At 27.6% G+C, this 13,605-nt stretch overlaps 1 protein-coding gene across 1 annotated transcript; it reads left to right on the top strand.

Moving 5' to 3' along the window:
• Positions 1–1,650: 1,650 nt before the first annotated feature.
• LOC135926457 (oxysterol-binding protein-related protein 11-like) lies at positions 1,651–12,597 on the top strand. The gene is made up of 8 exons (XM_065462343.1): positions 1,651–1,712; positions 1,752–1,880; positions 1,922–1,975; positions 2,016–2,097; positions 2,133–2,215; positions 2,280–2,479; positions 11,595–11,685; positions 11,794–12,597. Exons 2-8 carry the CDS (start codon positions 1,755–1,757, stop codon positions 12,208–12,210), a joined length of 1,053 nt encoding a protein of 350 aa, XP_065318415.1. The 5' UTR covers positions 1,651–1,712; positions 1,752–1,754; the 3' UTR covers positions 12,211–12,597.
• Positions 12,598–13,605: the final 1,008 nt, after the last annotated feature.

The following is a 13,605-nucleotide window of genomic DNA, read 5'->3' on the forward strand; positions in this document are numbered from 1 at the left end:
GCTGCCATAATTATAGAAAAGATAGTACAGTGGTCAAAGACAACGGTAAATGTGCTCAAGGAGATATTCAAATTTGCGCTGATTTTAAGTTACGCTTTATGCGTGTTTATTATCATCATGTTACTCACCTTAGACGATTTGTTAAAGAAAATAATTCCGAGTTCATGATAAATTTTACCATAATAGATCTGAATGATACATATTTGCAAATGGCAGTAGAATCGGAATCTCAGGCATTTATAACTATAGCGATTCGTAAGTGTTATTTCCGTTATCAACTAATGACTTTTGGACTGGCAAGTCCACCTATTATATTCCAGAGATATATGGATGAGTTTAATTTCCAAATGGCCGGTGCAATACCAAGATGATGTAATAATTTCTGGTCTACAGGCGGCTGGACTTAAGACGGAATTGACGAAAGTTCGATTTTACCAAAATCAGTATCATTTTAGGGGTGATTTTTAATTAATCCAGTATATATTCTAATCCAGAAAAGATGAAGACTATCTTGTAATGCTCCAAAACATAAAAATATACAATAACTTGGATCTGAACGTTTTCGTAATCTACATAGTAAAAAAGCGCTATTACATAGATTAACGAGCATGAAAGTACCTTGGCAGTGGACAGAAGATGAACAAAATCCTTCGAAGAGGTTAACAAATTATTTTCATCCAAGGAAATGTTAATTCCTTATAACGCGCAGTTTCCGATCATTTTTGAATACGACGCATCTGATTCACGATTAGGGGCTGTATTGTTGCATTAATTAGTAGACGGAAGGACAAAAACTATCTCGTTCGTGTTGACTTTATTAGAGTCAGAATTACGCTTCGATTGATAAAGAAGCTCGAGCACATTTATTTGGTTATTTAAAATTTTATTTATCCATTTATAGTAGAAGACTTTTGCTTCAAACTGATCACAACACATTAGAGCATTTATTTGGGAAGAAACGCTCTATACCTAAATTATCTTAAACGTTTGACTTGTTGGCAGTGCCTGAGCAGGATTTTCACTGCACTGAATGTAAACCCTCCTCAAAAATCTCTGCCTATCCATTTAGATGTATTGGATATTAAATAAAATATAGTCGAATTGAATAAAAATAAAATATCCTTCATTGATTCAATAGTTAATCCCATTAACTTCCTCAAATTTATTTTAACTTATAAACTTTCCTACTCCCAAATTTAAATTTCTATGAATTTTTTATTTATACTTTCATTATTGCTAGCCCAAAAGAATATATCAAAAACGAACTATGATATTATTTTTATTAAAAAGCTGTATTTAATAATTGTTATAAATATTTCTACAAATATAGCGTTCAGCAGGACGCTTAGCCCTGTATTTTCTTAAAAAGAATAGTTGTTATAATTAATATGGCATTTTCTAAAAAAAAATGTGGGAAAAATATAATTTTGCCTATTTAAAGCAAGAATAAATTTATCAGTTGCAAGTTACCATTTAAAATACATTATTAATATAACTTAAGAGTCAGAACTTCAATTTGTAAACTAGGGTCTGATAATTTCAATGATATATATTTCCACATATTGTCAATTTAAATTATCGGAATTTTAAATATTATCGGGATTTTTACACCTAACTAGTATTCACATATGGAATATAATTTAAAAAATATCAAAAAAACTTTGACGGAATCCGAAAAAAAACATATTAAAGAAGTAGAGGATGAAGCAAAAGTTTATTATATATATTATATTGTAATAAATATATTTCAGAAAATGGAAGTAGATGATTTAAGAAGACCTTTAGAAGGCTATTTGCAAAAATTTACAAATTTGATGAAAGGATATCAATATAGATGGTTTGTTTTAAATCCAATAACTGGAATGTTGGAATATTATTTAGTTTTTAAATTAATTCAATATTATAATGAAATTTATTTAAGTTAGAAGATAATTATAAACAAAAATGCAAACCTAGGAATGCAATTCATCTTGGGGTACCTTATTATTTTATTATCTCTTTAGCAGTTTCAATAGGGGGCTGTTATATCTCCAAGTGAAGAAGATTCATATACATTTATAATAAATGCAACTAATAATGAATTTTTTAAGATAAAAAGTAATCATTTATTAAATAACTACAATGTTTTTTAGCCATTGATGCCAAAGAACGTCAAATATGGATTAATAGGTTAAGATCTACTGCAGAGTTACATGTAAATGCTGATCTAGATCATGTATGTCTTTATATAATTTATTGTATATCTTAATCTATAATAAATTTATATTATATATCAAAAGAATTTGTCTATATCCAATTTACCTCCAATATCAGCAAAATCACAAATTATAAATACTTCTTCTGATTTCATTAACAATTTATTTTCATTTGATTTGTTATCTGGAAATGCACCTTCCATGAAAAAGTATTATGCTCCTCAATCAAAATCAATTGGAAATATCCCCATGTTAGATGCAAGCATTTCTCTTATTGAAAAAAAGTTATATATAATTATTCTCTTTACATTTGTACTTTTGAAATTTACTTGGTATTAAAGATGGGTGTGGCCCCCAGGCTGAGCAAAAAGATTTTTTGGGCTAAACAACTTGGTCAAAATATTTTTAGGGGCCTGAAGTTTGTTTATTTTTCTATAAACAAGTAGTAATCAAATTTTATCTGTTAAAAAGCTCATAAAAAATATAGTTAAATATTAAAAAAGGAACTGATTCAAATCATGATATATGGTCAAATACAATTATTGATTTTTATCATGTCTTATTTAATTTGGCTTGGCTGAAAACCTTTTCAAATATTTCCATAGATTGTTACAGACTTTACAATATATATATCAAAGACATGCAGAGGTACCATTTGCATGACCTGGTCCAGATTTTTTTAAAATATATTTTATTTAATTTTTACAGGTAATAATGGCAATTTAAAATATTTGATTTTAAAATAAGCCCTGTAGTATTTTTTAAAGAAAATTTTTTAGTCCTGACCCAGGTATTTTTTAAAAAAAAATTTAGGTCTGGCTCGGGTTAATTTTAAAAAACTTAATTACAGCCTGTGTACCCAGGCATGGCTTAGGACTGGGTCTGGCTTTGGGCCAGGCCTGCAGATCTGCTATTTCAAATTTTTAAGCATTTGCTTATTCTATATTTTATTATTTTTCAATTTTCTAACCCAACTCACCCTGGATTTTATTTAAAAATTTTTTTTACCCGCCCTGTGTTAGAATCTTGTAGGTCTGTCCCATTGGCCCAATGCAGAACAAGAACATATTAAGTTATATTTCCTTCACATTCTTCCTTTATATTTGCCTAATGAAATATCACCACAATTATAATCTTAATAAAAATAAGAAAAATTATTTAAAGAAAAATCAGGTGACATAATATTACATTTTCATTGTATATCTTGTTATAAATAGAATAAAATTGATAATGACCACTCAATTTTTCAAATAGTTATTAAAATTTAGAGTATTTTTGTTTAACGGCTCGATTTGAGCCAATTTTTATAAACTGCTGCTAACTTGAATCCAGGAAAAATATAGTGTAAGCCTTTATTTTGTTTATAGATAGCTCGGGTGGATATCTATTAACGAATTCTCGAGATTTCGCCTTATTTTTCTGGATAAAATACTGAGTTCGCCATTTTTTAAAAAAATCGGCTTAAATCGAGCCATTTCAAATAACACACATTTAATAGAGTATAAAATAAATTTTGAGTTTGAGATCTTATGCTTTTATAAAAAAAAATTTGAGCCCTAGCTATATGAGCTCAGAAAAAAATGTTGATTTTGCCAGTCACTACCCTTAGTTTTGGGGGGAGGGGGGGTTTCAAAAATTTTGATCACCTGCCCCAGATGTTAAAATTTTGATTTTATCATTTTCATTACTTTTTATTTTGATTAAAACGATTACAATTTACAATAAATTAAAATACAATTTTATAATTGAGTTCCCAAAGAGGAACCATAATGATGTCTAAAAATTATTATATTTTCTAAATTCTAATATTTCTATATTTTTGTAACTAAACCCCACAATAGTAAACGCGTTTTGTCCAAGCGTTGCGTTATTTAACGCAGCGCTATTACAAAATTAAGCCAATAAATAGGCATAAATTTAAAAATGTAGAGCATTATGATGATAGCGCTATGATAAAATTTCAAAAACATATTAGCGAATTTTGATTTTTCTTAAATATTATATAAAATAATTATCACCATTTTAACCTTATCTTAAATTAACTTTTGAAACTGAATAAGAACGCAATGTTTGAGGATAACGCATATACTATAAGCGCAGAGTTACAGTTCGAATATTTTTATGATTTTTTTATTTTCCAAAAATTTTGTGCAAAAAATCTTTTAAAAATCACAAAATGGAAGAATTTGAAATTTGATTTTAAAAAAAAACTTGCTTGAACAATTCTCAAAAATATCTTCTTTTCAAAAAAACAATCTTCAATGATCAAAATTTTTGAAGATTTTTTTTTTTGAAAAGCATTTCTTACTTTGATAAATTGTTTCAAAAATAAATTTAAACAAATATGAACAGTAACAGAATATTAAATGATTCATTTTGTAATTCTACAACTGATTAATTGATATATATATTTTTATTTAAAAAAACACTAGCTTTGTATCTTTTTAAAAAAATATAATTTTATGTCCTAGCCAACATATATAATACCTGACGATTCATTCATTAAAATGCATTTTTAAGCGTCGTTAAAAGCAAATCAGCTGGATCCGCCATTTTGGTAACACATATAGTAATTATTCTCATGTTAAAAACTGCTATTAAATTGATAACTTGCTTCCTTATTATCTCGATGATCCGGTAACTCTTTAATAAAGTTTGCATCAGATATAGGAATAAATTAGGCTCTCGTTTAAAATTTTAATAATGATTAGTGTAACCAAGATGACGTCTCCAGCTGATTTGCATTGATGTACACTTTTAATGAATGAATCGTCAGTCTAGGTATTATATATGTCATTGGTCCTAACCAAGTTTTGAAAAATTGTAACCATTTTATGAGACGCACCTGCAAGTTTCTGATATATAATTTCAAAGGAAAAAAAAATAGATTAGTGTAGAGTAAAGACCTCAAAAATATTTTGAGGGTGGGGAGGGGGTAAAAAGGCTCTTTTTGCCAGGGTATAATATTTAGTTTATTAAAGTAAATTTTCGAAGGAAAAGAAACTAGTTACAATTATAAGTTACGTTTCAAAATTAACTATTTAAATTTATATGCATTATTTTTGAAGTGTAATTTTTTTTGTTTTTTATTATACCGAGTAATTTGGGTGATTTACAAATTGTAATCAAAGGAACTTAAAAAAAAGAAGTAATAAAAATATCAAAATTTAAATTTTTTTTTGCAACTATGGGAAATTTTTTTTTATAAATAACGCAATATAATAATTATTTTCAGAGTTTGAAAAAAAAACATCTATGAGAATTCTTGGGCAAAGATCTTAAAAGATTTTTTGAAGAAGGGAGATTTTTTGAATAAATTTTACCTAAATTTATATGAATTTTAAAAAATTGAGCTATATTTTGCAAAATTGAATCTCACTTATTATAAATTTTTATTGTTTATATTTTTCTAAAGTAGTTACAAATAAATTTTTGATTTAAACTACATAACCATAATTGGATAAAATTTAACTATTATTTATTAATGATTAAGAATATAAAAGTAAAGCAATTTTTTTAAAAAAAAACTTAAATCCTTTTTAAATAAATTATATAATGCAAAACCAAATTTTATAGCATTAATTAAATGTCTTTTTTCTATTTAATTTCAAAAGAATAAATTAAAAACATGTTAACTTTTAATTTTAATGATTATAAATTGAAAAGAAGAAATTTTATATTTTTCTTTTTGTTGCAATAAATTACAAAAAGTAAAAATGTATAGTATATATATAAAGTTTACTAAATCATCTGAGCACAGATCTTAGAATTTTAATTTCGAACTAATCTATCTTTTTATATAACATTAATTATTAATTATATATTTTTTTTACTCTATTAATAATCCTTTTTGAATCAATAAAATTGAAATTAAAAAAGAATTTCGATTTTTTGTTTTCCTTCTTGTGAGGAAAAAAATATATATTAATATGTCAAGGCCAAAAATAATTGGCAAAAAAATAATAAGAAATCCGAATCCGGTTGATTATCTAAAGGGTATCACGTCAATTCGGCTTAGCGTCAATTCAGTGCGGCGACAATTTGGCGCGTATCTAATACAGTTGCAATTAGTATAAAGTAAAGGGTTCAAAAATATATAAATTTAAAACAAATATTTATTCTTAGATTTCTTTGGTGGACCAATTTACCTTGTTATAAGATATGTTGATCCAAAAAAATTCAAATTATTTTTCAGAAGTAAGGAACTAAAAAAGGGAAATCTCATAGTAGAGGCTGAAATTTTTGATCATATACAGCGATTTTATTAATTTGGAACATAATTATTGACTTAAAAATATATTTTCCTTTAAGGCTGGCTTATTTTATTGATACTTAAAAATCCTTAAAATTATTCTATTAATCATAAAAAATAAATATCATTTTTAAATCAGGGTTTCGAACCGAACCGCGAAATAGGAACGAACCGTTATAATTGAACTTTAACCGTAACCGAACTTAAAAAGAGCTAACCGAACTGTTATAAATATTCTTGAAACCAGGGTTGGCAAGTCAGTCAATTGACCAGTCAAATTTAGTCAATATTGACCGGAGGAGTATTTGACCGGTCAAATACTCTAAAAAAATTAAAGGAAAAATAAATTAAAAATATGTTTAAAAAAGGTAAAAACGATGTAAATACATGTGATCACAATGTTTGCTTATTTTTTGTGTCCACAATATCAAGAGAACTCACTAGTAGTGAAATTAATGAAGTATGTGATATAATTCAAGAATTAGCTATTTTACAAGGAAGTGATGACCAAAATATTTTAAGTGATATAATTAATTTCAGTAGCAAAAACAGCATGTTTAATATAGCAAATTATGTGGAAAGTAGTAATTTCCAGAAACAACAAATTCCGACCTCTAGTTAATAGATTAAACTTTGTCCACCCTGCCTATTAAGAGACTAACAATTCCTAGTTCTACTTCTTCTTTAGAAAGAAATAGGTCTGCTACAGATAGCTACACGTTAGTTATTGAATGACAATGAATTTAAAAAATTAATATTATAGATTCATTTTACTATTATATTCAAAATAAAGTTAATATTAACTTAAAAAAACATATATTTGAATTTGACCACATTTGACCGGTCAAATGCACAACCCTGCTTGAAACAAAATAATTCACAACAGTTTTTTAAAATAATTAATTTAATATTAACCTAAATTTGAAAATTTAATTTTCCTTGTGGGCAATTTAAATTCGTGATTTCTTATCAAATTAAAAAAAATTTATATTTAGCTATTATCTTCTTATCAATAAATACCAAGTTTATTGTTATTACTTTATATACTCAATATAATAGAGATTAGGCAAATTACTAGTTAATTAGATAAGAAATAATTTTCATGGTTAAATTATAAAAATATAAATCAAAAAGATTTTTATTTAAGAGTGGAACGAACCGAAAAGAACAGTTATAAATTCTAAACAGAACCGAACCTAAATGATATTCTTTAAAAAAACGGAAATTGAACAAAATCTTTATAAAATTTTAAACTAAAAATCAAAACGAACGGGACCGCTATACTTAACGGTTCGAAACTCTGGTTTAAATAATTTGATTTTTTTATAGATCAACATATCTTATAATATGGCAAATTGGTCCACCAAAGAAATCGGTATAAATATTGGTTTGTTAATATTTTTTTTTTGATATTATTAAAATTTTATTGATATTATTAAGATTTTATTGATATTAGACATTTAGTAAATAAAATTGTGATTTTTGTAAAAAAAATAAATATGAAAACATAATTAATAGGCAACATTCATAATGACTTTTATTTAATCATCCTTTTGTTTTATACTAATAAATTTCTGCGCGTCGCCGTGCTGAGTCGACACCAAGCCGAATTGACATGGAAACTACCTAAAGCAAAATCCCAAAATTCTTATTTCCTTCATTTTTATAAAGCCCTGCCCTGGCTCTTAAAGAAATAATATTCCGTTAACATTATTTTTTTTTCTGAAATATAAATAATTGCACAATATAATATGTTATATAAAATATGTTCTAAGTAATTACACATAGATTTTTTTTAAAAAAATATATAAGAAATCTATTAAATCCTTTTTATGCTTTTAAATATATTACCTAATGATTAGCCTCTTCCTTTTTTTGGAAATAGAATATACAAGTTTTTAAACAACCTACCTTCAGATCCTCTTATACATCCAACTATAAGAAACTACATGCAGAGGGCAAAATTTTCCCTGTCCAGGTTTTTATTTTGAATCATTTTTCGTTCGGCCCAGCTTAGAACTTTAGAAATTTTGTTATTTTGAAATAATTTTTACGAATCGTTTCGACTGGAAAATTGAAAATATGGGGGAGTAAATGAATATCGACTCAAATATAAGATTTTTCCCCTGGTTAATTGATATTTTAAAAAAATTAATCGATCCGTCCCGAATTTCAGTTCTACCCGGATTTTTAAAGTCATATTATTATCCGGGCTAGGTCTGCAAACTTGAAACAAAAAAAATATAGAGAGAACTTGAGTTGTTTTTTTAAATGGATTTAATCAGCTGTAAAAATAGTGATATATTGACAGTATATGATGTTTCGAATTGGGAAAAAAAAACAAGACAAAACATATTCAATATGTTTTTTTGTTCTTGTTTATAATGTAAGGGGATCCGGACTAAAGCTCCGCAAGGAAGAAAAAAATTTTCACCAAGCCCGACCCACCAAATTTTACTATTCTTAACCCATACATTATCAAAAATAAAAAAAAATTTACGATTCCTCCATCCAACTCACGGGTCGAACGGATTTGGTCAGATTTTGTTAAACCTTAACGAATATCGGATGGTTGAGCCTTTTTTAAAACGTGGTCTAATCGTTTTGCATAAACTCATTAGAATTATATACAGAAAGGCAATTTTATTATTTGCCATTATAAATATGCCTAATATGTACATTATGACAATTAGTTGGTATTTATTAACTATAATTTAAATAATTAGTTTTGATGTTGTTAAACTGCTCCAATATGTAAAAACGGATAACCCAATATTTCACCAAAAAAATATAACGCAAGCCTGGAGATTTTGCTCTTAGATGGCAGAAAGGTTTAGACATCTCTTAACAAAATCTGGAGGTTCGCGTAATATTCTTGGCTAAAATATTAGGTTAGTCGTTTTAAAAAATTGAGCCGTTTAGCAACACTAATTGGTTTCCTTTAAAAGTTAAAAGTACTATTGATACGTATGATTAAAATATTTTCGAGATTCTTATTCCTTCAAAATATCTATAAGGAAGAAAAAAAATAAAATCAATAGTGAGATGAGAATCTATTGCGCGACATAGTTTTATAAGATTTTATTATAGGAAGAAGCACTATTTGATGTGTTTTTTTTCATCATACATTTTTATTGGATAGTTTTAGGTACACTTACTTTAAGCCTAAAATAAAGCTTGGGACTTTTGGGTACTTTATTGATTTTTTATGTGTTTTATATAAATATTGGATAAAGTTGTAATATCCTTATATACGAAAAAAATAATTTGATATTTTCGATTAGCGTCTATGGCCTAATCGGTTCAGTGCGTCTATCACAATCCGATAGTTCTGGGTTCGAATCTAACAAGGACCATGATTTTTTTCTAAAGCTAACTAGGTGGTTCCGTGGGGGGGGGGGGGTGATATATAGTTGACTCGACTCTACCACGTGATTACGTTAATAATATAAATATTAAAAAATAAATAGTTCATATTGCATTTCAATAAATTTTTGTCGTTGTTTAGCAAAAAGCTAAATGCCGATTAATGTCATATATCATTTCCCAATGCTTTTTCTGAAAAGTTTAGAATTATATTCATTACTTTTAAAAAAGTATTAAGGCTATGTTCAAGGTCGGCTTAATACTTTATAGCCGTCTATTTAGCCATCTTTTAAGTATTGTCTCAATAGCTAAAAAAAAGTAAGAGAATTTTTTTTTTATAAAACAAAATTAAGAAAAATAACATAACCAAAAAAACAAGAATAAAATACGAAAGATAGTAATGCAACCAAATACTTAAAATCAACTAAAATGGGGTGTTCTCGATCAAATCCTTTTTAGCTTATAATAAAAAGCAATTAAGTTTCCAAATTAAGCCTATTTAGGACACGACCTAACTGAGTGGTATATTAGTAAATATATTTTGGGGAAAAGGGATGCATATAATGGGATGCTTAAATGATATTTACGAAAATAGGCAAATGCTTCCAATGGGAGAAGCCTCCCAGCACCTTCTCTTAGATACGCCTATTATTCTAACCCAACTTGAAAAACTGCTGGCATCTGCAAGTAGGGATATACGAAAATATCTAAAAATGTCAACTATTTATAAAATTAAAATTGATACATAATAATCTTTAAAACAATTCGTATTATGTCGAAATTTTTTCGAATCCGTTACAAACCTTTATTTTTAGAGGTTTATGTTATACATTTTTTTAACGTTAGGGTTCGGTTTGAATCTCTGAATGTGAAAACACAAAGAAAACCCTTGTAATAATAGTGATCTGCTTCGGGCCTAATTTTTTTAAAAAAATTTGACCTGCCCGACCCGATCCCGAATGAAATTTTTTTCATTTGTCCCGAAAAGCTTGTCCCAAAATAAAAATTATTTGTCGTCCCGGCCCGAATATATATTTAAGAAATATTTTGATTGTAACCAAAAAAAAATATAAAATATTCTACAAATAAAAATAATTAGCGCCTTGTTTCTTGTAAGAATTTTAAAATATATCAATTTATTTAACAAAATGTAATGATATCATATATTTATAAATTTAAGCCCGACTCGGCCGGTTCGAAATTATTTTTAAGACAGGCTAGAGATAGGCCATGTTGCAGATCTGTTTATATTTTCAGAGAATCGGCTTTACTTATGGATTATTTTTGCTCACTTCATGTTAGTTTTTTGATTGTCAGACCAAACCGATATCCAGATCTCTTTAGACCATTTATTTTTATGATGCAAAATGGCATAACCTCCGTGATTAGAAATCCTTGCCAACATCCCGAATCTGTACTGTTAACAAAAAATTTCATCTGACCCTGTATATTGCTATTTTAATGGTACCTACAACACAAGTTGGCAAATATAAATGATCCCAACGATTTAATTTATTTTCTCCATAAAATATTATGTGACTAATAAAAATCTTGGAAATTCTTTATTCTTTTAGAGAATGATAAAATAAAAAAATATGCACTTCTCTTAACATATATATCTCTTTAATGCGTTTGTATGTGAAAAGGTTCAATAACAAACCGTTATTGTTATTTGAATCTATATAGTTCCCGATCCATTGTCTGCTAATGTCTACCACGAATTATTGGCTCCTTATATTTACCATCGTAATTTAAATCTAAATGTCATTTGAAAAAAAAAGGAAAACAACTTCAAATAATCAATTCAAAGCTGTAAAGGAAGTATTGCGCTGCACCGAAAAGCATTACAAAGATATCAAGTATATGATAGAAGTATAAAAAAAATAAAATTTTGCCACTTCTTTTATTATTCTTATTAATTCAAATTTTAAATTTGTAATTAATATCTTCTTTCTCTCTTTTTGATATTTCATTTTTAAGACCTTACCGAAACCTATCTCTTTCGATAAAGCGTCTTATAAAAGCGCCGCTCTTACTCAATCTCCAAGCAATGATACTCCGCTCAATTCGCCCGAGCCCGCGGATGATGCATATCGTGACCAATGCTCATTATTAGGCCCACTCGATCCCGATTTATTGTTGCTCAAAGCCACCGGCTGCGCCACGTTCAATTCTCTTAAAACCTGCCTCTCCATTTTGGAACATCAACTTCTCGAATCCAATCTCGTCGTTGTTGTCCGCGACGCAAAATCCGCCGCGTGCCACGACGCATTGACTAGTCCCTTAATTTGCAACGAGTTCACTCGGAGCCCTTATAATAACAACGGGTCCAAAAGTTTAGACATTCTCACGCGTAGCAATAATGCGGACACGATCAAAGGGAAGAGCACGTCGTGATAAAGATAAACTTTGATTCATTTTCAACTTGCCATCCCTTTTTTAAAGAACCAAAAGACAATCTAGCGAATGATCGTTAGGTTTGCGTGTGATAATGATCAAATATGCCTTCCATTTATATTTTGCACTTACAAAGATTGTGATAATTTATTTTCCCAAAGAATCTACATTTTTAGTGGATGTTCGTATAGGCATGCATTATTTTGGGAATAGCTGCTAATTTTTTTGGGCATAGCTGCTAATTATTTTGAGTCATTTTTTATATTACCAGTGTTCCAAATTTATATCTTTTTTTTGTACATGTATTTTTATATTACATTAACCAAACATTCCCATGCTTCAATAATTCATTAATTTCCTATATTTTTTTATCGTATTTAATTTGTTCCTCCCCTACAAACTCATCATGCTGAAATATTATAATTTATTTTAACTGTGCTCACCAAAGAAAAATGATGTTTATTTAATAAAAAGTGATATTTATTTAGTAAAAGTGATATAATTTCGTATAATTTTTAATTAAATTTAGATAATAATCATAACTTAGTGGTTAAACGAGCTCGATTTTGGAAAAATAGCAAAACCCAATATTTTAGTCAAAAAAATATTACGCAATCTAGACATTTTGCTCACGTCAGTAAGGTTTAGACATTAACAAAATTTCTATAGCGGTGAACCTGAACCCTTTTGAACCCCTCAATATTTTACAAGCCCTTTTTTAAATTTAGGGTTAAAGGAAAGATACTGAATAATATAATAATATATTTATTTTTGTTTGTTGAATTATAAAATTAAGAGTATAATCAAAGAAAAGAACTTAATCACGAATTCGCTTTAAATGCAAGTTGCGATGCACTGTCAAAGTTAGGGATAAAAAATCGATATTTAAATTATAACATCTCGATTTTGGAAGATATCATGCTATAGCTTATGTTCTTATTGCGAAGTTGTCTTCTTATTCCCATACAAATTTACTTTTATCCAAAAATCAAATCAATGCGAGAATAAATCAAATAATCTTTTATTTTAAATCAAGATTAATACAAAGTATACTTTCTGGTTCAGAGATATTTCACTGAACATGAACCCCCTTTTTTTAGAAGGAGGATTTACAGCCCTAAAAATTTTGAGGCTTGCATATTGGCTAAATCAAACCATTTAACAACACTAACCGTATCTGGCCTACAACAAAAACACGGGTTCATAAATTATAAAAATTTCTTTATTATTAATAATTATAATAATTTATTCTTCTAAGCCATGCATATGAGCAAGCTAATCTTTTCAAAAACAATTTTTGATTCAATTATATATATATATTTTTAAAAAAAAAGATTTATAAAGGGTAACAATAAGATTTTAATAATATAATTTGTAACGATTTGTTACCATGTT

Source organism: Gordionus sp. m RMFG-2023, chromosome 3 (assembly GCF_954871325.1).
Source record: "Gordionus sp. m RMFG-2023 chromosome 3, tfGorSpeb1-WG-v2, whole genome shotgun sequence".
Lineage (NCBI taxonomy): Eukaryota > Metazoa > Nematomorpha > Gordioida > Chordodea > Parachordodidae > Gordionus > Gordionus sp. m RMFG-2023.

Bases quoted from the DNA above. Each gene is read 5' to 3' on its own strand.
- LOC135926457 (XM_065462343.1), top strand. From the start codon at position 1,755: ATGGAAGTAGATGATTTAAGAAGACCTTTAGAAGGCTATTTGCAAAAA. The intron at 1,976-2,015 runs GTACCTTATTAT...CAGTTTCAATAG, and splicing joins GGAATGCAATTCATCTTGGG to GGGGCTGTTATATCTCCAAG. The intron at 11,686-11,793 runs GTATAAAAAAAA...TTCATTTTTAAG, and splicing joins ATATCAAGTATATGATAGAA to ACCTTACCGAAACCTATCTC.